Below are 20,839 nucleotides of genomic sequence, written 5' to 3'. Positions count from 1 at the left end.
CTTAGGTGTAGCTTCTAGGCCCTGTCACTGCATGGGGCACACTCAATTATAAAGGAGGAAGCTGACATGGGGGCAGACTTCCCCAAGACAGGAAAGTGGCTGCCTTTGGTTCTCAATGTTTTTTGTTTGTTTGTTTGTTTGTTTGTTTTTAACTGCAAAAGAAGGAAATTCTCAACAGTTCTTATGTGCACTTCTTGTCACATAGCCCTCAGGGTCTGCATACTTGATCCCAGCCCTGCTAGTCCTGATACAACGCACAAATCAATGGTTTCATAAAATCCAGTGCTGACAACCTAGTTCTGTTATAGTTAATAGTCCACATTTTTCATAACTAATTTTTATGTCTAGAAAACTGTGTTGCCTGAACTCAAACTCAAGGTTATCTTCCCAGTTACTTCTGGCTTTTTTGAAAGGGCTCATATCCCTTTACCCTTGGTACCTTTCCATGACCTCAGATTATTATCTTTGTATCATATATTCTTCAGAGTTCATTTGACAAACATTTCTTCAATATCTTATAAATAGAAAAAGACAAGTTAGTACATCTACAACCACTAGAATCTATAAGATACAGTAGTTAAACAGAATCTCTCACAATGTTTTGGTAATTCTTAACCAACTAGACTGTCTTTTCTCCCCCTCTGTCATTTACTATCACTTGTGTCTTATTAAAGGTATTGATACACACTTTTAATCACATGTTTTATCTCTCTTTTTTTTTTTTTTTTTTTGAGACAGAGTCTTGCTCTGTTGCCCAGGCTGGAGTGCAGTGGTGCACTTTTGGCTAACTGCAACCTCTGCCTCCTGGGTTCAAGCGATTCTCGTGCCTCAGCCTCCCGAGTAGCTGGGACTACAGGAGCGCACCACCACACCTGGCTAGTTTTTGTATTTTTAATAGAGACGGGGTTTCACCATGTTGGCCAAACTGGTCTCGAACTCCTGACCTCAGGTGATCTGCCCGCCTTGGCCTTCCAAAGCCACCACGCTCGCCCTGTTTTTATATTTCTAAAGCAAATGTATTTCTTCTTTTGGCCAAACTATTTCCATAAGTATCACATCAATCGAAAGTTTTAGGTCAGTTTACCAAAATACCTTTTACTTTGGTAATCATTTTGGTATGTTTTATTTTCTTAAATTCTCTTAAGGGAACCTACAAATGCTTTGTTTCACCAAAAAGCTTTGAATGAGAGGTTAAATTAATCCCTAGAAAACACAATATGTATTAATATTACGGTATCTTTTCCTATCCTTCTCAAAAAAAAATGTCCCTTATCCCCATATATTTTCAGCTATAGGGGCCAGGAGACCAGTCTCCAATAAATGCAGGGATCTAACTGGTCTGGAGGCACATCCGTACGCCTCACCCACTAAGGAATCTGTGTTAACCAATAGTGGTTTCCAAGTGTTATGGAGCAGTCCATCTACCTCCTGTAGGGATGTCACAGTGTTGGTCTTTTATCTACCCAGTGACTAATAATTGTACCACAGAGAATGGTAGTTCTTTCTTTTTCTCTTTCTTTCTTTCTTTTTTTTTTCTTTTTTTTGAGACAGGGTCTGGCTCTGTCATCCAGGCTACAGTGTAGTGGCTTGATCTTGGCTTACTGCAACCTCTGACTTCCAGGCTCAAGCCATCTTCACACCTCAGCCTCCTGAGTAGCTGGGAATATAGGTGCATGCCACCATGCCTGGCCACTTTTTGTATTTTTGGTAGTGGTGGGGTTTCACCATGTTGCCCAGGCTGGTCTCAAACTCCTGAGCTAAACCAATCTGCCCACCTCGGCCTCCCAAAGTGTTGGGATTACAGGTGTGAGCCACTGCGCTCGGGCAGTTCCTTTTTAATTTGAGACACTTGCTTTAAGGGAACAAGGATTAAGATCACATTTCCCATTGAAATCCTGTGTGATTTGAATACCAAATATTCCAATGTGTTTCAGATCAGTACTTATCACTATTGGTCCTCTCAACTCTGCAGTATCTAAAATTAAATTATTTACCTCTTGATCATTTTGCAGAGGATCTATAATTATAAACAATCTTCAGGGTGCTGCTAATATTTATCTAAAAACTACTCAGCTCTTTTTACACAACAGCCTCTGATTTGCTAGTAACCAATTGCAGAGGAATGACATCATGATTTAATAGGATGTCCTTACTGGTTCCCAAGAGGGAACCCAAGAGGGCATTTGGTTTACAATGTGTATCAGTTTTTGTCTTAAAGTACCAGCCTTGAAACTATTTCTTCTGTTTGCTCCCTTTACCTTTCTTTTACAACAGCAGTTTTATTTTCATCAAGATGGTTAATAACAACTAAAGGATTATGTTTTTAGCCATTCTCAACTTTCTTCTCTTTCTCTATCCATTTTGTTAATACCCGAGAGGATAAATCTGTTATCCAGATTCAACTGGTGAGATTTGTCCCCAGTTATCTACTGTAGAGCTTTCTTTACTTCAACTCATAGACAGTGTGCTGTCAGTCAGGTGCCAGGCAGATCCTCTTTCCCTTTCATTTTACTTACCTCCAGAGTCTTGGCCATATAGAATTGAGGGTCTAAAAGTACTTTTGTCATCAAAAGTATTGCATGGCCTCTGATAGTGGCCCTGATTTTGGACTGATAGTCAAATCATAGGACACTATTGTAGGAACAGTCCAGGCCCAACCTCCTGTGCTCAGGTGTGTGTATATATATATATATGTGTATATATATAAAAGTCTCAGCTTCCCGAGTAGCTGAGACTACAGGCACGTGCCACCACACCCAGCTAATTTTTGTATGTTATACAACATAGCTAATGTTTTGCTATGTTGGCCATACCCCATCTGTGTGTGTCTGTGTGTGTGTGTGTGTATATATATATATATATATAAAATCAGCGTTATCTTTGGCAACCAAGTGTGTTATGTGCATTCCTGGGGCTTTAAAACTGGGTAGTTGTAAGACTTCGTCATATGAACGATATGCTGTGCAGTCTGTGCTTTTTGTCCTATAGCCTTTCTAAAAGTTAAATAAACTTAGTGCTAAATTAAACCCTCTTTGTCCAGTGAATTTGACTGTCAATCCAAACCTGAGGCCACTATTTGTAGCAATGCAAATATATAATAAATATTAATTGTAGAAAATAAGAAAATTCAGATAAGCATAAAGAAGACTCACCTGTAAGGCTGTCTTGTAAAAATAAACACTATTAATAACTTGGTGGCTTGATGCAACTCTAAAGTTTGTATAAAAATTTATATTTTTTACAAGCCAGAGATAAGAAAGTGCATAATGTTTAGTATTGTGGTATTTTCCTTTGAAAATGTATCATAAATATTTTCCATATTCACTTATTGATTTAGTGATATATTCTTAGGAAAGATATATACACACAACTTACAACTATATAAATTTACATTGGCAAACTAGTAACAATTTTTTTTTTGTACAGAGTCTCACTCTGTCACCCAGGCTGGAGTGCAATGGTATAGTCTAGGCTCACTGCAACCTCTGCCCCCCAGGTTCAAGTGATTCTCCTGCCTCAGCTTCCCGAGTAGCTGAGACTACAGGCACATGCCACCACACCCAGCTAATTTTTGTATTTTTAGTAGAGATGGGGTTTCGCTATGTTGGCCAGCATTGGCCAGGCTGGTCTTAAACTTCTGACCTCATGATCCGCCCACCTCGGCCTCCCATAGTGCTGGGATTGCAGGTGTGAGCCACTGACCCTGGCCACTAGTAACAATTTTAAACAGTTCAAGAGATTTATATGGTAACTTTCAAGGTGATTAGTTTCTATGTTGCATATCTAAGCAACAATACAAAAAATATTAAAAGCTAGTTTCGGCCGGGCGCGGTGGCTCAAGCCTGTAATCCCAGCACTTTGGGAGGCCGAGACAGGCGGATCACGAGGTCAGGAGATCGAGACCATCCTGGCTAGCACGGTGAAACCCCGTCTCTACTAAAAAATACAAAAAACTAGCCGGGCGAGGTGGCGGGCGCCTGTGGTCCCAGCTACTCGGGAGGCTGAGGCAGGAGAATGGGGTAAACCCGGGAGGCGGAGCTTGCAGTGAGCTGAGATCCGGCCACTGCACTCCTGCCTGGGCGACAGAGCGAGACTCCGTCTCAAAAAAAAAATAAATAAATAAAATAAAATAAATAAAAGCTAGTTTCATCTTGAGTGGCGCATTTGTCCTACTATTCTGCCTTTATGATAAAAAAAAAAGGGTGTATTAATTTTTACTTAAAGTAAGTAGGCTGGGCACGGTGGCTCACGCCTGTAATACCAGCACTCCGGGAAACCGAGGCGGGCAGGTTGCTTGAGCTCAGAAGTTCAAGACCAGCCTGGGCAACATGGCAAAACCCCGTATCTACAAAGAACACAAAAATTAGCCAGGCATGGTGGCTCATGCCCATGCTCCCAAGTAGCTACTTGGGAAGCTGAGGAGGGAGGATCGCATGAGCCCAGGAGGCAGAGGTTGCAGTGAGCCATGATCACACACCACTGCCCTCTAGCCTGGGCAAGGAAGCAAGACTCTGTCTATAATAATAATAATAATGATAATCAATAAAAAAGTAAATTAAAGTATGTAGTGAAGTTTTATGAGACCAGTACAGAAAGTTTTGTTGCCTGTTTATAAATTCTGTAAGAAATCTGTGAGAAAATTTTAATACAATTGCATTGACATGTAGATTACTTCAAAATGGATGCTTGAAGAATATTATGTTTTCTCTGGGTTGACTTATTATGAATTTGATTTTCTTACTTTCTACAACTGTAGTGCCTATGAGATTATCAAGCTGAAGGGGTATACCTCTTGGGCTATTGGACTCTCTGTGATGGATCTGGTAGGATCCATTTTGAAAAATCTTAGGAGAGTGCACCCGGTTTCCACCATGGTTAAGGTAGGCTTAAATTAAATCTTCATTTATCATTCTTTCCTTTAATATTTATTGAGTCACTACTATATGCCAGGCAGTGTACAAGATGTTGAGGATATAATAGTGAATAAAAAATACAGAGAACTTGACCCCAGGTCAGGTCAAAAAAATACAGATACCTTGACCTAAGGAAGGGAATCCTGAAAGAGAACCAGGTTTGAAGATCACATTTACAGTTTTGGACACAGTTTTGAGCCCTGGCATGTAAACAGTGTGAAGCCAACTCAAACTAGCTTATGCAAAAAGAAAATTTATTGACTTATGTAACTGAAATGCCAAGGAGGCCTGATTCTGGTACTCAAACTGTATTATGAGAGCTGTCTTTTCTCTCCATTCTCTTGGCTCATCTTTTTCCTCTATTGGCTTCCAACTCATGCAGACTTTTTCCATGGGGCAACAAAGACGGCTCCCAGTAGCTGCAGGCTTAGATCCTATAATACCTCTGGCTGAGAACCACTGGAGTAGACTGAGGAAATTAAGACAAGTGTAATAGCTATTTTTAGGAATTTGGCTGTGAAGATAAGGCAAATCAGGGCAAGAAGTTTGTTTGTTTTTTATACAGATAAGATGCTTATAGTAAAGATCAAATACCAAGGGAGAAGCTGAAGACAGAAGTGGTAAGCAGAGGGGAATGGAGTCTAGAGCATAGGTGTAGGCATTACCCCTAAAAGGAGGAGGGGCAGGAGTTAACAAAGAGAGAATGTGTACTGCTGCATGTAGATTTGTATATTTGACATTGGAAGCATCTGATGACTTCTCTATTTTTTTTTTGAGATGGAGTCTCGCTCTGTTGCCCAGGCTGGAGTGCAGTGGTGAGCTCTTGGCTCACTGCAAGTTCCACCTCCTGGGTTCACGCCATTCTCCTGCCTCAGCCTCCTGAGTATCTGGGACTACAGGCACCTGCCACCACACCCGGCTAATTTTTTTTGTTTTTTGTTTGTTTGTTTGTTTTTTGAGACGGAGTCTCGCTCTGTCGCCCAGGCTGGAGTGCAGTGGCCGGATCTCAGCTCACTGCAAGTTCCATCTTCCGGGTTCACGCCATTCTCCTGCCTCAGCCTCCCGATTAGCTGGGACTACAGGCGCCCGCCACCTCGCCCGGCTAGTTTTTTGTATTTTTTTTTTTTTAGTAGAGACGGGGTTTCACCGTGTTAGCCAGGATGGTCTTGATCTCCTGACCTCGTGACCTGCCTGCCTCAGCCTCCCAAAGTGCTGGGATTACAGGCTTGAGCCACCGCAGCCGGCTGATTTCTCTATTTTAGTGAAAGGAGTAGGATAACAGGAGTGGGAGCAGAAGGTGTTTCATAAGCAAAAAAAGTCTAGAAACTGGAGAGAGAATTTTGGTTGGATTATTCATATGTATATTGAAGTTAACAAGGATAATGGCAAAATTGGGATAGACAAGGAAGACTGTGAGCCACGTGTCAGTCTGTGAATGAGATGGAATAACTAGGAGGTTAGTCATTACAAAGGGAGGAAGAGCTGAATTAGATGATGCCGAGACCAGCTCGGTTGGGGAGATCCTAACCCAGCAGCACTAGAGGAATTAAAAACACACATACAGAAATATAGAGGTGTGAAGTGGGAAATCAGGGGTCTCACAACCTTCAGAGCTGAGAGCCCTGAACAGAAATTTACCCATGTATTTATTAACAGCAAGCCAGTCATTAGCATTGTTTCTATAGATACTAAATTAACTAAAAGTATTCCTTATGGGAAACGAAGGGATGGGCTGAATTAAAGGAATAGGTTGGGCTAGTTAACTGCAGCAGGAGCATGTCCTTAAGGCACAGATTGCTCATGCAATAGTTTGTGGTTTAATAACGCCTTTAAGGGGTTTTCCGCCCTGGGTGGGCCAGGTGTTCCTTGCCCTCTCTCTGGTAAACCCACAGCCTTCCAGCATGGGCGTTATGGCCATCTTGAACATGTCAGAGTGCTGTAGAGATTTTGTTTATGGCCAGTTTTGGGGCCAGTTTATGGCCAGATTTGGGGGACCTGCTCCCAACATGTCCCTCCTTCTTTGATTTGCAAATTGATAAAAGCAAAGGCAGCTTTGTCACAGTGAGCTACTTCTCTCAGGAGTCAGGATCCACATCTGCAGACTACACAAAGACAGACAACACAGATTAAAAGCGCAGTCATTGAAATCACAGAGCTTTCAAGTGTTTTTATCCATTTTAATGGGTTACTAGCTGCTAATTTGTCTGTAACTCCTTTAAGCACTCCAGTTCTTGGCATTAAGGTCAGGTGTGCCTGGGATGCTTTAAATATTTGTTCTTTAATTTTGCAGTATCCAAAGACAAGTTTGTAGAGTGTCTTTCTAGATGCTTTTTTATTCTTTCTCAAATTTTGATCTTATTAAGAGCTATTAATAGTTTCCACACATCCTTATGTTAAGCCCCTAGAGTGGGTCATATCATTTGAGGTTGAGGTGCCACTATACCGCCATGTTTCCAGATAATAGGAACTTTTTCGTACTTTTTATCATTTCTACTATCTGACCGTTTTGTTCAGACCAACTGAATACAGTGTGGCCGTGGCATGCAGACTGAGAGGTGTAATTCAAGCTAAACATCCCCTTAGCGTACCAGTTAGTAATGATTCCATAGGAATTGTTGTGCAGCACCTCTACCTGTTCTGCAGTGCAATCTTCCTAAACAAGTACTTTCATTATTTCTGGCCAGGTTCTATTTTGTTTATAAATAGGTTTTTGAGGGTGGTATGCCTCAACTATAGGAGCAGATTTATTATGATAAATACTGAGATCAGAAAGCATGTGTAACTGTGTCATAGAGTGATTAAATCCAGGCATTATTACCAGCCAGATTGATAAATATGCCCAATAAGTATAATTGTTCTCTGTGTCAGCCCTTGTTGAAGGAATACTCTTGGCAGTGGTGATAACTGCTATCATAGCTACTATTAAATTATTCATTATGACTGATTGTCCTGCTTTCCTCAGGTTTTCTTCCACCATCTGTGACAGCTTCTTGATCTGTCCCCAGGTGGGTGGCTGTGTTTGATGGGTGTTGCTCATGACAGTTGGTGTCCTCCTCAGCATCAGTCTCGACATGGCTGCAACCGGGGGGTCCTCGGGATCCTCCCGGAATCTCTTCCTCAGCATCTGGCTCATGATGAGGTTTCAGGTGTCTTGATGGTATCCAAATTGGCTGTTGATTTTGGCCTGGAGAAACGCAAGCATAACCTCTACCCCAAGTTATTATTTTACCTATTTCCCATCTTTCTGTTATTGGATCTGTCTACCAAATCAATTGTTCTGCTTCTGTCTTTGCAGCTGGTTTCTGTATATGCTGTTCAGCTGCTAATAACATCTGGCCTTTGGGCAGGCTCAAAAAATTTAAAGTTAATAATGCTAGATTCAGTTGCATCCGTGGGGTTCCATATTCTGTCTCCTCCTTTCTGCTTTTGCTACTGCTGTTTTAGGGAAAGATTCATTCTTTCCACGATCGCTTGTCCTTGAGAATTGTATGGGATACCAGTAATGTGTTTAATATTCCACAGAGAAAAATGTAGCTAGAGCTTGGCAGTATAGCCTGGGGCATTATCTGTTTTAATAGAAGCTGGAATGCCCATCACCACAAAACACTGCAAAAGATGACGCTTAACACAGGCAGAAGACTCTCCTGATTAGCATGTAGCCCAAAGTGAGAAAAGGTGTTCATATATACATGTACATAAGTTAGTCTCCCAAATGAGGGAACATGTGTGACATCCATTTGCCAAAGAGAGTTAGGTTCTAATCCTCAAGGATTAACTCCTCCTGTAAAAGATGAGGAGTGTACCATATGGCAAGTTGGGCATCACTGGATAATATTTTTGGCCTCTTTCCAGGTAATGCTGTATCTGTATTTGAGACCAGAGGCATTAACATGGGTTAAATTGTGAAAGTGTCTAGCATTAGATATTGCATTAGCAACTAGGCGATCAGCCATTTGATTCCCTTCAGTCAAAGGTCCTGGAGGAGGTGTATGGGCCGTAATGTGAGTGATGTAAAAAGGATGCATTCTACTTCTAACTGCTGTTTGCAATTGGGTAAATAAAGTCATCAGTTGTTCATATTTATGAAATCATAACTGAGCATTTACAATTAACTGTGTGGAATGAATCACATATAGAGAATCAGAAATCACATTAATAGGCATATCAAAAGCAGTCAACACCTCAATTGCAGCTACAACCTCTGCTTTTCGAGCTGAAGTATAGGGCATCTGGAAAACTTTACTTTTTGAGCCAGAATAAGAAGCTTTACCATTACTAGACCCATCTGTAAAAACAATGAAAACGCTTAGCAAGCTGCAGGTTGTTTACTGCAGGAATTGTAAATGCAAACTGTTCATAGTCTTGCTCAGCTAAAGAGATAGTAAAGAAACAGTCTTTTAAATCTATGACTATTAAAGACCAATTTTTTGGAATTATAGCAGGATAAGGCAATCCTGGCTGTAATGCTCCCATAGGTTGTATAACTGAATTGATTGCTCTTAAGTCAGTTAGCATTCTCCATTTACCTGATTTTTCTTAGTTATGAAAACTGGAGAATTCCAAAGGGAAAATGTTGGAACTATGTGCCCATTTTCTAATTGTTCAGTAACTAATTTCTCTAAAGCCTCCAGTTTCTCTTTACTTAGCGGCCATTGTTCTATCCAAATTGGCTTATCTGTTAACCATTTTAAAGGTATAGGTTCTGGAGGCTTAACAATGGCTGCCATCAAAAATGATATCCTAAACCTTGGCGGGAACTTTGTCTTTCCACTTGAAGTGGTTCTTTTAAACCTTGCAAGTTTTTTTCTAGTCCCATACCAGGGACATACCCCATGTAATGCATTGTATGTTGACTTTGAGGGCTGTATAATTGTTCTGGAATTAGAACTTGTGCTCCCCATTGTAATAAATCTCCCCCCCCCATAAATTTATAGGTACAGAAGTATAATTGGTTGAATAGTCCCAGGTTGTCCATCAGGCCCTTCACAATGCAAAATGTAACTACTTTGAAATACTTCAGTGGCTTTACCAACTCCAACTATGTTAGATTGAGCGGGTTGAATTGGCCATGCAGACGGCCCGTGCTGTAGAGAAATGATTGAAATGTCCGCTCCTGTAGCTACCAAACCTTTAAATTTCTTTCCCTGAATAGTTATTTCACAGGTAAGACGTTTATCAGTAATTTGATTTTCCCAGTAAGCTGCTTTGCCTTGTTTATTTGTTCTTCCAAATCCTGCTGTTAATTTAATTTCACCTTTTCCCATTCCTACATATGGCACAATCCAGGAGCTGTGCTGTACACTCTCCTGGCTCTGCTTTCCAGGGAACAGAAGTAGATATAACAATTTGAATTTCCTCATAATAATCTGAATCAATGGCTCCTGTATGTATTTGTACCCCTTTAAAACTTAAACTAGATCTGCCTAGAAGTAATCCTATTGTCCCCACTGGCAAGGGTCCGCAGACTCCTTTTGGGACCTTTTGCAGGGGTTCCCCAGGCAGAAGGCTCACAGCTTTTGTGCAGCATAAATCTACTGTGACACTACCAGCTGTGGCAGGGGACAGACAATGTACAGGGGTGAGAGAATGGCCTGAACTGGAAATGCCCCAGTTTAGAACAGGGTGCAGGACGGGCCCCTCATGGCGTTTCCCAAAATTGGGTTCCCTTCTTTATCAAACTTAGAGTGACACTGATTTGCCTAATGTTTTCCTTTTTTACATTTTGGACATATTTCAGGCTTAGCAGTTTTCTTTTTTCCCCTATCTGGCAGCCTGACTCATTGATTTTTTTTTTCTACGTTCTTTTTTAGTGTGTCCATGCTTCCCACAGTTAAAACAAGCTCCAGGAAATGGAGTATTTCCTTTATCCACTCTCAGTCCTGCCATTGCCTTTACCAACAAAGTAGCTGTACACAGATTACCTCTGATACCATCACAGGCCTTGATATAATCAACTAAATGTGCTTTTCCGAATTTAAAAGGAGAAGGCTCAAATGTAGCTATAATATTTCCCTGTTGATCTGGGGGGTGTATTCTAACAGGGAACTGCCAAGCCTCTAAATCACCCTCTCATTGAGCTTGCTGAATTCTTGTCTGAATAGAACTAAGAGTGGTTGGTTGCTCGAGGTGCTGCTTGACCAGTCACTGGGGCAACTACTTTTTGTCCAGTGTCCTCCGGAAAAGAAAGATCTGGAGGCTCATTTTCTTCAAAATAATAATGAGGGGGTGCAGAAGGGTAGGGAAGAACCTCTCCCTCCTTTGCCGCTTCAGCTGGCAAACAAACCTGCTCTGTAACCTCTTCTGTTACTTTGCCACACTCTCCTTCCTCCTCCTCATCAGTGTGAAAAAGTACCAACGTGGAATGAACCATACCCCACACTTGTCTCATTGTTACCCTGACACTTCTGAGCTCCCCTTCTTACTCACCATGGGGATTACTTTAAGAGTACTCGGGTGTCCTCCAGCTACTTTCACTTTCTCCAACCGTTGCTCTGGCAACCCTTCGACCTGAATTCGACCCCCCATGATGGATGCCACTTGCGGAGACCAGCTCGGCTGGGGAAACCCTAACCCAGCAGTGCCAGAGGAATTAAACACACACACACAAATATAGAGGTGTGAAGTGGGAAATAAGGGGTCGTACAGCCTTCAGAGCTGAGAGCCCTGAACAGAGATTTACCCATGTATTTATTAACAGCAAGCTAGTCATTAGCATTGTTTCTATAGATACTAAATTAACTAAAAGTATCCCTTACGGAAACGAAGGGATGGGCCGAATTAAAGGAATAGGTTGGGCTAGTTAACGGCAGCAGGAGCATGTCCTTAAGGCACAGATCACTTATGCCATTGTTTGTGGCTTAAGAACACCTTTAAGCGGTTTTCTGCCCTGGGTGGGCCAGGTGTTCCTTGCCCTCTATCTGGTAAACCCACAACCTTCCAGCATGGGCGTCATGGCCATCTTGAACATGTCAGAGTGCTGCAGAGATTTTGTTTATGGCCAGTTTTGGGGCCAGTTTATGGCCAGATTTGGGGGGCCTGCTCCCAACAAGATGATCTTCAAAGAATAGGGAGAATATGTTTTGTTTTTTTAAGAGCAGGGGATTAATGATTTGGAAGAAGCGGGCAGGCATGGTGGCTCACGCCTGTAATCCCAGCACTTAGGGAGACTGAGGTGGGTGGATCACTTGATGTCAGGAGTTTGAGACCAGCTGGTCAACATGGTGAAACCCCGCCTCTACTAAAAATAAAAAATTTAGCTGAGTATGATGGTGCATGCCTATAGTCCCAGCTACTTGGGCGACTGAGAAAAGAGAATCGCTTGAACCCAGGAGGCGCAAGCTGCAGTGAGCCAAGATTGTGCCGCTGCACTCCAGCCTGGGCAACAGAATGAGACTCTGTCTCCAAAAAAAAAAAAAAAAAAAAAGATTTGGAAGAGGCAATGAAGCGTACACAATGGATACCACACACCCCTTCTTTTCTGAGGATGCAGAACCTATGGGACAATAAGCAACTACCCCTCTAGGACTCCAGAGAAAGAGTCAGGGAAGTGTCAAATGAGTAATCAGTGAAGAGACAGTAATATGGGAATTTAATAGCCTTTACCGAACAAATCAATGGAAGTTATATTTTAATTTAATTTTAATTTTTGGGGGAGGGATGAAGTCTCACTCTGTTGCCCAGGCTGGAGTACAGTGGCTCAATCTCAGCTCACTGGAACCTCCACCTCCTGGGTTCAAGCGATTCTTGTGCCTCAGCCTCCTAAGTAGCTGGGATTACAGGCACGCACCACCATGCTTAGCTAGTTTTTATATTTTTAGTAGTGAAGGGGTTTTGCGCTGCTGCCAGGCTGGTCTTGGACTCGTGACCTGAAGCGATCCACCCACCTCGGCTTCCCAAAGTGCTGGGATTACAGGCGTGAGCCACCGCACCCTGCTGAGTTATATTTTATAGGGAACATTTAAACATTTGACATTACAAGCAGAATCATTTGTATATTCTTATTTTTTCTTTCTTTCCCAGTTACTTCACTTTTACTACTACACTTTTTCGCCAAATCAAGGTGTGCAGAATTTATTTCACATTAATGTGTTAACTGGATTTTTTTTTTTTTTTTGTCAAATAAGTAGGGAATTCTTGTTAAACCATCTCTGTATTTCACAGCCAGTCCTAGAGCAAATGAGAACAAATTCTAATATATCCAGGGGAAATTATCACCAACTAGGCATAAAGCTTAAAGGGAAAAGGGTAGGCTGAGGGAACTAGCAGCAGGTCACAGTTAGCACACAGGGCCAGGTTTGGTCCCAGGATTCAGGCAGGAGCCCTTGTTCCCAGCCCCGCCCAGCAGTCCTCAGATGGCATGATGGATCGACATGAATTCTCGAGTTCCAGTCTGAAGTGCCTCTTCTAGAGAGAAGAGAGATGACAGGAGGTAAAGGGAAACAAATTCTGGAAATACCAGTAGGGAAGCAGAGGGATTTCTTCCCCTGCCACCGTCAGAGGCCTTGCCTCTGATCACACCCGTGGAAGCTCATGTTAAAGCTTTGAATGTCACAGAGTTGGCAACAGAATGATCAAGGATCAGAGAGGGAGTTCGAGACCAAACCTGGGCAACATAACAAGACTCCATCTCTATAAAAAATGGAAAGAAAACTAACCAGGTATGGTGGTGTGTGCTACTTGGCAGGCTGAGGTGGGAGAATTGCTTAAGCCCAGGAGGTCCAGGCAACATTGAGCTATGACTGCACCACTGCACTCCAGCCTAGGTGACACAGTGAGACATTGTCTCCTAAAAAAAAAAAAAAAAAAAAAAAGGATAGGGAATTTGAGTATGACTGTGGCTGGAGCCTGGCTGAATAGTGTGGGTTGACAGTCTGAAAAGACAGTGGCTTTCCACAGCTAGGCAGATGCCAAAGTGGAAGGAACGTAAGTAGTTCCTGGCAGGGCGCCCTCAGGGATGACACTTGGCTGATCTGATGGTGCTTATGGGGTTGAGTGTAAACTGGCTACCAAAATGAGGGAGCTGGACTATGGTAGAGGAGGTAACCAGAGAATCCCTCTGTGGGGAGAAGTCACTAGAGCGAAACAGGAACAAGGGGCACACCTTGTGCTCCTGAGGAGAGCCCCAGAGATGGTGAGAGGGAAGCATGGCTGATTAGCACCCGTGGGCTCTGTAGCTTGGAAAGCTGTGAGGCACTGTTCCAGAGTCAAGGAGCCTCCCCTTTTCCTTCAATACTATTCCTGGTAACTGTTTATAATCAGTCCTGGAGAAGAACAAGGCCCTCCCATCTCCCACAACCCCAGACTCAGCCCCAAGGAGAGGGGTAAAGAGTGATGAGTGGTAGGAGGTAGGGAAGTGTGAGAGGTCTACTGGGTCTTCTTTTGAAATTTTTTTAATTTTAATTTTTTTGGTGTATAAGACTGGTGAGTCTTCCAGTCTTCCAAGACCAGGGAGGGTAGTATGCGGGTGGTGGAGGCTGGTACATGTGCATGTAGATGTTGTGTGAGTTGCCCAGGTTGTAATAGGCTCTGGCAGCTGCTGCTTGGCCTTGGCTGCAGGAATGGAGTGAATTTTGGTGCTTCTGATGGGAGGTTCCAGAACTCCAGGATAGGGCAGTGCCATGGGGCTGCACCTGTTTTATGGCCCTATCCATGATGGGAGGTCCTAGATAGAACTCAGGTGGAGGTGGTAGATAGGAGTACAGAAGGGCAGGAGTGCATTCCATTGCAACTGGTGATGGGATGCACAGGCCCCACCAGGAACGTAAGAGTATCTATAGCCTCCACTGGGGGCTTACCTCTGGAGGCTTAACATGCCACCTGTAGCACCCATTGTCCAAACTCAATGGTGCTCCCTGCTGTAAAGGTATGAAGCAGAACCTTCCCAGTCACTTCCTGCTTCACGGTTGCCTTTATGTAGTTTGGACTAAACACAAGTTACTTGGTCCTTATAGTCCTCCATTTGATAAAATGGCATCATGAAAGACTGCATGGCATCGTTCCCTGTGGACCAACAGATGACCTGGTAAGGGATAAGGTAAATTGTACCTCTCTTGGTCCTTCTAAAGGCCTCTGGCATCTTCTTTGTGTCATTGAATGTAAGTTCCACATGGTCATAGAACATAAGGATGCTCTTGCTTTTGCTGACCATCACTTTGCCACCCTCTGAGCGATTCTTGTTGAATGCTTTAGTCTTTCCTGTATACTCTTATTTTGATGCCCTTTTACATAGATGCTTTTCCATATCAGGTTGTTTGAACAACATCTTATCTTGCCTTTCAGGGATTATATGGAATAAAAGAAGAAATCTTTCTCAGTATCCCTTGTGTCTTGGGGCGGAATGGTGTCTCAGATGTTGTGAAAATCAACTTGAATTCTGAGGAGGAGGCCCTTTTCAAGAAGAGTGCAGAAACACTTTGGAATATTCAAAAGGATCTAGTATTTTAAATTAAAGCCTTCTAATGTTCCACTGTTTGGAGAACAGAAGATAGCAGGCTGTATATTTTAAATTTTGAAAGTATTTTCATTTGATCTTTAAAAAATAAAAACAAATTGGAGACCTATGACATAACTCCAGTCTCTCAAGATTAGAACGAGAAAATGGTAAAGAGATTTTCCTCTTTAAGAATTCTTTATAGCTCTATTCTAATGATACCCAATCTGTACAGGTGTAAGTTATACTTCTGAGGTATGTCATATATTTTAGAGAGCCTTCAGATGTAGTAGAATATGTATAATCACTATAATACAGAGCTTTGATTCTTTTCACAAACCAAACCCTTTTTCTAGTATTACAATTTTATCTTGTACTTTCGTCCATTAGAGTACCAGCATATTCATTTCATTACATTAGCATCATATGTTTATGTATAATCATTATAAATGTGGCCGGGCACTGCAGCCTGGGCAACAGAGTGAGGCTGTGTCTCAAAAAAAAAAATCATTATAAATGCTTATTTTTAAGACCATATATATCAAAAAGAAATATAAAGCTGAGTGCAGTGGCTCATGGCTGTAATCCCAGTGCTTTGGGAAGGTGAGGCAGGAGGATCACATGAAGCTAGGAGTTTGAGACCAGCCTTGGCAACATAGCAACACCCCATCTCTACACAAATAAACAAATTAGGTGTGATGGCATGCATCTGTAGTCCAGCTACTTGGGAGACTGAGACCAGTAGATAACTTGAGCCCAGGAGTTCAAGGCTGCAGTGAGCTATGATTGTGCCACTGCACTCCAGCCTGGGCAACAGAGGAAGACTCAGACCCAAAAGAAGAGAAGACAGAAGAAAAGCAGAAAGAACAAGAAGAAGATACAGATACAACTTTATGATGTAAAAAAGTTGAATAAAGTGATATTCAACTCTGCAAGTATTATACCAGTCATATAAACTCAAATAGTTGATTTGGTGTCTCAATTGAAATATCACCCAGGGAGCTTATACCATCCTCAGTTATTTGTGCAGCAAACTACTACTATGCTTGCTATGGTATCGTTATGAAATCTGTATGACATGATCTCTGCCCTCAAGTATTCACAGTATTTAGGGTACCTCAACAAATTGTTTTTGACTATTTTTTTTTTTTCCTTTTTGAGATGGAGTCTCTATCACCTAGGCTGTAGTGCAGTGGCACGATCTCGGCTCACCACAACCTCCACCTCCTGGGTTCAAGTGATTCTTCTGTCTCAGCCTCCCAAGTAGCTGGGATTACAGGCACCTACCACCATGCCTGGCTAATTTTTGTATTTTTAGTAGAGATGGAGTTTCACCATGTTTGCCAGGCTGGTCTTGAACTCTGACCTCAAGTGAGCTGCCCACCTCAGCCTCCTAAAGTGCTGGGATTACAGGTGTGAGCAACTGCGCCCAGTTGATTGTTGACTAATGTTTGATAACAGTCATTAATAGCTCCCTGTTGGTGTCTAAAGGTGAAAGTGCTTCTACTGATTTATATAGTATATACACACATATGAAGTCTTTCTTGATTCCACAAGAAATTTAAAGCAGCTATAGGAACTATACAATAAAAAAAAAAACTAAGAAATCAGTATCAAATTAATTTACATTTTTTTCTTTTTTTAGACAAGGTCTTGTTCTGTCACCCAGGCTGGAGTACAGTGGTGTAGTTGTGGCTCACTACAGCCTCGAACTCCCGGGCTCATCAGATCATCCCACCTCAGCCTTCTGAGTAGCTGAGACTACAGGCACATGCCACCATGCCCTGCGGATTTTCGTATTTTTTGGAGACAGGGTTTCACCATGTTGCCCAGGCTGGTCTTCAACTCCTGGGCTCAAGCAGTCCTCCTGCCTCAGCCCCCAAAGTGCTGGGATTATAGGCATAGCCACCACTCCTGGCCAATTTACAAATTAAGACTAGAACTGGACCAATGGGAAAGATTAGAAGGTAGATATGCAGCCCCTGAGGACTTGCATGACTAGTGGAGGCTGACTCATTTGCTCAGAGAGTCATGGTTTACCCTCATAATCTGTTATTCTTGCTCTGTTGATAGCTTGCTTTCTGGTCATCTACTCCTGAACATGATTAATGTCCCATTATTTTATTATTTTCCCTTTTTCTTTAGCATCTTCCCTTGAATGTATACAATTATTATCAGTTGAGTTAGGATGAGGGCAAGGGGAGTCTTCTGTGGGTTTTGGCTTTTTAAAAAGCTCATTTGTATATCAAAACTTCATTTTAGGAAATTCTTGCAGAGATTAAAAGGCTGAAAAATTGATACAGTTTCTACAGGGAACATTCTAGTATGTAAAACTGCCCTACATGTCCCCAAGTAGCTGAAAATTGGTTCTGGGTAGAGGGGAGGGAGGAAAAGGTAAAAAAAAAAAACCTTAGCTGTTACAAGAGTTTGACTCTCCAAAGCTCAACCTTGCCTGACAAAATTTTAGCTCATATATATATGTGTATATGTGTATATATGTATATATGTATATGTGTGTGTGTATATATATATATATATATTTTTTTTTTTTTTTTTTTTGAGACGGAGTCTTGCTCTGTCACCCAGGCTGGAGTGCAGTGGCCGGATCTCAGCTCACTGCAAGCTCCGCCTCCCGGGTTTACGCCATTCTCCTGCCTCAGCCTCCCGAGTAGCTGGGACTACAGGCGCCCGCCACCTCGCCCGGCTATTTTTTTGTATTTTTTAGTAGAGACGGGGTTTCACCGTGTTAGCCGGGATCGTCTCTCGATCTCCTGACCTCGTGATCCGCCCGTCTCGGCCTCCCAAAGTGCTGGGATTACAGGCTTGAGCCACCGCGCCCGGCCAGTATATATATTTTTTAAGAGAGGGAGTCTTGCTCTGTCGCCCAGGCTGCAGTGCGGCGGCTCAAGCTTCGCTCACCGCAACCTCCGCCTCCCAGGTTCAAGCAATTCTCCTGCCTCAGCCTCCGGAGCAGCTGGGACTACAGGTGCTGGCTGCCACACCCAGCTAATTTCTTTTACATTTTAGTAGAGATGGGGTTTCACCATTTTGCCCAGGTGGGTCTCAAACTCCTAAGCTCAGACAATTCCCCCGCCTGGGCCTCCCAAAGTGCTAGGGTTACAACCGTGAGCCACCGTGCCCAGCCAACTCCTTAATATTTAATTTCATGATGGGGAGTGCAAAACAATTGGGGGAACATATCTACAAAGACTCCTGAGGGAGTGATAATGAAAACTGAGAAACACTGCTCTATATTTTATAAAAATTTGTCAATATGTATTACTGTATTAGGGTTCTCTAGAGGAACAGAACTAATAGGATAGCTATATATATAAAGGGGGTGTTTATTGAGGAGTATTGACTGACACGATCACAAGGTGAAGTCCCACAATAGGCTGTCTGCAAGCTGAGGAGCAAGGAGGCCAGTCGGAGTTCCAGAGCTGAAGAACTAGGAGTCCAATGTTTGAGGGCAGGAAGCATCCAGCACAGGAGAAAGATGAAGGCTGGAAGACTTAGCCAGTCTAGTCCTTAAAGGTTCCTCTGCCTGCTTTTATCCTAACGTGCTCGCAGCTGACTAGATGGTGCTCACCTGTGAAGAGGGTAGGTTTGCCTCTTCCAGTCCACTGACTCAAATGTTAATTTCCTGTGGCAACACCCTCACAGACACACCCAGGATCAACACTTTGCATCCTTCAATCCAATCAAGTTGACACTCAATATTAACCATCAAAATTACGTATTATGATTCACAAATGAGTTAGAAAACAATTAGGTAAAATGTGGGAGAAGTAGAAACTTTGGTTTACTCCAGACTTGTTTTGGATTCTGCATTTTTATTTTTATTTATTTTTGAGACGGAGTCTCACTCCGTCACCCAGGCTGGAGTGCAGTGGCATGATCTCAGCTCACTGAAACCTCCGCCTCCCGGGTTCAAGCGATTCTCCTGCCTCAGCCTCCTGAGTAGCTGGGATTACAGGTGCGTGCCACCACACACGGCTAATTTTTGTATTTTTAGTAGAGATGGGGTTTCGCCATGTTGGCCAGGCTGGTGTCGAACTCCTGACCTGAGGTAGTCCACCCGCCTCGGCCTCCCAAAGTGTGGATTCTACATTTAACCACTTAATAATGAATTGAGCTTTCTCTTCAGCTTGTAAAAATGGTTATCAGTTGGCACTGCACTTATCACATTCTTCAGGTTTCATAACTTATTTCAAAATTCCTTTTGCATACAGAGTTTTGTTGTTGTTTTGAGACAGGGTCTCACTCTGTCACCCAGGCTGGGGTACAGTGGCACAATCTCCGCTTACTGCAACCTCCGCCTCCCAGATTCACAAATGATTCTTGTGCTTCAGCCTCCCAAGTAGCTAGGATTACAGGTGTGCACCAGCACGTCCAGCTAATTTTTGTATTTTTAGTAGAGATGTGATTTCACCATGTTGGCCAGGCTGATTTCGAACTCCTGACCTCAGGTGATCCGCCCACCCCTCCTCGCAGAGTGCTGGGATTACAGGCGTGAGCCACCGCGCTCGGCCCAGAGTTTTAAAATTTTACTTTTTCTACTTTAGCTCACATTTGAGGTGGTAAAAGTTAATCTTGAGGTCCCTTTCTCCTACAGTGCTGGGGAAAAAATTCCAAATGAGAGTCAAAAAGTCCTTTTCAGATACATCCAGACAAGGTTTGGTTAGAAATAAAATTACTTGGGCTCTCTGGTGGATGGGTTCTAGGCAAACAACTCCACCGGACAGGAGAGGCCGTGCACTGCATTGTGCCTGCCTCACCTCGGGCGCCTTCTGCAGCCGGCCAACCACCGACACAGCAGCGCGCCCACCAGCACGCGGGGGCGGGGCGGGCAGGCAGAGGCGCAGGTGCGGTGCTTCACAGCCCGCTTCCGGCCTCACACCTGCCAAGCATCACACCTGCGATGCCTGCACGAGCTGGGTGCGGTCCGCGCAGCTGCAGTAAGGAGGTGACCCGGCGTCTATTAGTTGGTGGTTCATCTCCTTCGTGCCTCGAGGAGCTGTAACGCCGCTTTCCTCCATTCTCTTTCTTCACTCTTGAGTGAGTGGCCATGAGCTGGGCTGCAAGAGTCCTGGGGAGCAGCCAGCGAGCGGGCGCCGCGGGAGCGAATTGTTTTTGCCCAAGGATGGTTCCGTGTCTCCGCCAGGCGGCATGTGACCTGCTCAGGCGCGGGTGGCCCTTCACCCCTGTGAGTGTCGCCAGAAGTACCTCGCACTTGGACCTGCGGACCCCGGCGCAGTCCGGGAGCTGCGAACTGGAGGTTGGGGGAAAAGTAGGGTAGAGGGGAGAGAAAAGGGGGTCAGCTGCGGGACGGAGAGCCGTCCCAGCTGTGGTTTCATGTTTGATGGAGCAGCCCCTGTTCCTTTCCTCTCTCTCTCTTAATTTCTCTTAACTATACTCACGCTTTCTTCTCCTTCCCCTGGTCCGCTTCATGGATGCTGAGCTACCTGGCCAGAACCTACCCAGCTTCTTTGCTGTC

At 43.4% G+C, this 20,839-nt stretch overlaps 1 protein-coding gene across 2 annotated transcripts in view; it reads left to right on the top strand.

Annotated features, from left to right (window-relative positions):
• LDHC (lactate dehydrogenase C) overlaps window positions 1–15,470 on the top strand; it is a 48,419-nt gene extending 32,949 nt beyond the window's left edge. Inside the window, exons 7-8 of one of the 2 annotated variants that reach the window (XM_028833571.2) lie at window positions 4,757–4,880; window positions 15,192–15,470. In XM_028833571.2, coding sequence (XP_028689404.1) covers window positions 4,757–4,880; window positions 15,192–15,356 — 289 coding nt within the window. In that variant the 3' untranslated portion in view covers window positions 15,357–15,470. The remainder of the gene's footprint in view (window positions 1–4,756; window positions 4,881–15,191) is intronic. The other variant, XM_028833574.2, reaches the window with a different exon arrangement.
• The last annotated feature ends 5,369 nt before the right edge of the window (window positions 15,471–20,839 follow it).

This window comes from Macaca mulatta, chromosome 14 (genome assembly GCF_049350105.2).
Source record: "Macaca mulatta isolate MMU2019108-1 chromosome 14, T2T-MMU8v2.0, whole genome shotgun sequence".
Taxonomy (NCBI): Eukaryota; Metazoa; Chordata; class Mammalia; order Primates; family Cercopithecidae; genus Macaca; species Macaca mulatta.
This window is presented reverse-complemented; position numbering and strand designations above follow the sequence as displayed.